The 1,916-nt window shown below is 27.8% G+C and overlaps 1 protein-coding gene across 1 annotated transcript in view; it reads right to left on the bottom strand.

Annotated features, from left to right (window-relative positions):
* Window positions 1–1,813: 1,813 nt before the first annotated feature.
* LOC119676729 (fatty-acid amide hydrolase 2-B-like) overlaps window positions 1,814–1,916 on the bottom strand; it is a 3,033-nt gene continuing 2,930 nt past the window's right edge. Inside the window, exon 4 of the mRNA XM_038087985.1 lies at window positions 1,814–1,866. Within this exon, the coding sequence (XP_037943913.1) occupies window positions 1,814–1,866 (53 nt within the window). The remainder of the gene's footprint in view (window positions 1,867–1,916) is intronic.

Genomic DNA, 1,916 nt, shown 5'->3' with positions numbered 1-1,916 from the left:
ATCATTCTATAAATTTCGATATAAAGCGACTAAAAGAAGTTCCCAGATTTCCGATAATAGTGATGACAATAGTACCATTATTAATTGAATGTCAAATAAAATAAAAAAGAATGGAATTATTTAATGATGACTATGTTTAAATAAACCATTTAAAAGCATGCATATGTATATCCTGTTAAGTATTTATATATGCCTAATTCTTTAATTAATTTAAATTATCTAAAAACAATATGTAATATTATTTTGGGAACCTAGTTTAATTATAGCTATAAAATGTCATAAATGTTATGCTTTTGTAAGAGAGTTTCAAAAGAATACTCGCTTTTTTATATATGAGTTCTCTTTAGCTGTCGAATAACTTACATAATAACAATAACTTCAAATTGTTTAATGTTTTCACGAATTCTCATTGTAATTTAAAGGATTAAAGTAAATAAATTTTTTTTTCTCTTTGCTAAATGACTTATAAATTCTATTATTTGATATTAAAATTTGTATTTTAGTTGACCATCGTTCTAAAATTTAATTATTCTAGAATTCAATGTAAAAAAATTGTTACAACAATACCTTAAATATTGGGTTTCCCCAACATTGATTTTGTGTCCTAGAAACTCCATAGAAGAAGAAGGGAAGTAATTCATTTTACTTCATTCCATATGCACTGCTGCATAGCTGGTGTAACTATTTTTATTGAAATTACTATGCAATACGAAATTATTTTATTGCCATAACAAAAAGTCTGATTACAAGTTTCCATAGTTATACAACAACAAAAAAAATAGTAAAAGAAAAAACAATAAACTCATTAACCGCTTTATAACCTAATTCCACTGTAAAAATAATCAATATAAAAACAGAAATAATTTAAGTAACTAAAGTGACTGACGACTGACTAATGCGCGGCAGTGTGCTGTGCAGTATCAGTGCTTAGCGCCTCCAAATGACGTAGTACAGAATACCAAAATGTGCTGTTATAATTAGTACAACTTTACTGTTATATGTCGTTGGTTTGGTATAACAGTAAAATAATGATTGCTTATTTATGCAAGTATAACAGTAAGAAATGAAAGGTACACTGTCACTGTACACTACTAACAGAAAAAGACTGCATGGGAATAACATAAAAAACAAAAAAGTAATAAATTTAATTATGAAACAAATTAAAATATCACAAATGAAAGCATTAGAGTAATAAAAAAATGTTTGCAATTTTTTTAAAAGTCCAACAAATTAATATACAAAAAGAAATATGTATATATGTATACAAAAATATTGTAAACGTAGTACTGTTAGTTATTTGCTTTTCTTGCATGACTCATTGGGGCAACACATCACTAAGAGTGCCTCCTCGTAAATATATAGATACTTATAATACCCACTGTTTCGTAAAAAAAACTGTTTCTTTTATTTTCTTCGATACTTTTTCTGCTAGTTTCTTTGAACTGTGGGCAGAAGACGTAGTCGTCAGACATTCAGTCAGTTCAAGTTACTTTTTTGAAGTTCAGCTATGCTTAATTTCACTCCATTCTATTAATTTCTGAGATTTATTTTTAAACGTAAATATGCCTTTCTATGAATGACGACGACTTATGTTTTCTTTTTTATTCTATTTTTCAATTTCGTTATGTTTAGCGGTGCAGGGGGGTTTAAAAACGTAAACGAAAATAGTCAACAACATCTCTAATATTAAATATCGTATCGTATCGTATCGTACTGTATTGTATCTATTGCAGTAAAAGTTAGCAACAACAATATAAACAACAACAGTGCTGCAACAGCAGCGTGATACGATCAGATCACTTAAAAGATTAGTTTAAGCAGCGTGCATCGCACATGAAAACTCTCGAAGCGTTACAGCGAGATTTTCTACATACATAATTATTTATACAATATTATGTATATTTTACAAAAAAAGA

The sequence above is a fragment of the Teleopsis dalmanni genome, chromosome 2 (assembly GCF_002237135.1).
Source record: "Teleopsis dalmanni isolate 2A chromosome 2, ASM223713v2, whole genome shotgun sequence".
Classification (NCBI taxonomy): domain Eukaryota; kingdom Metazoa; phylum Arthropoda; class Insecta; order Diptera; family Diopsidae; genus Teleopsis; species Teleopsis dalmanni.
This window is presented reverse-complemented; position numbering and strand designations above follow the sequence as displayed.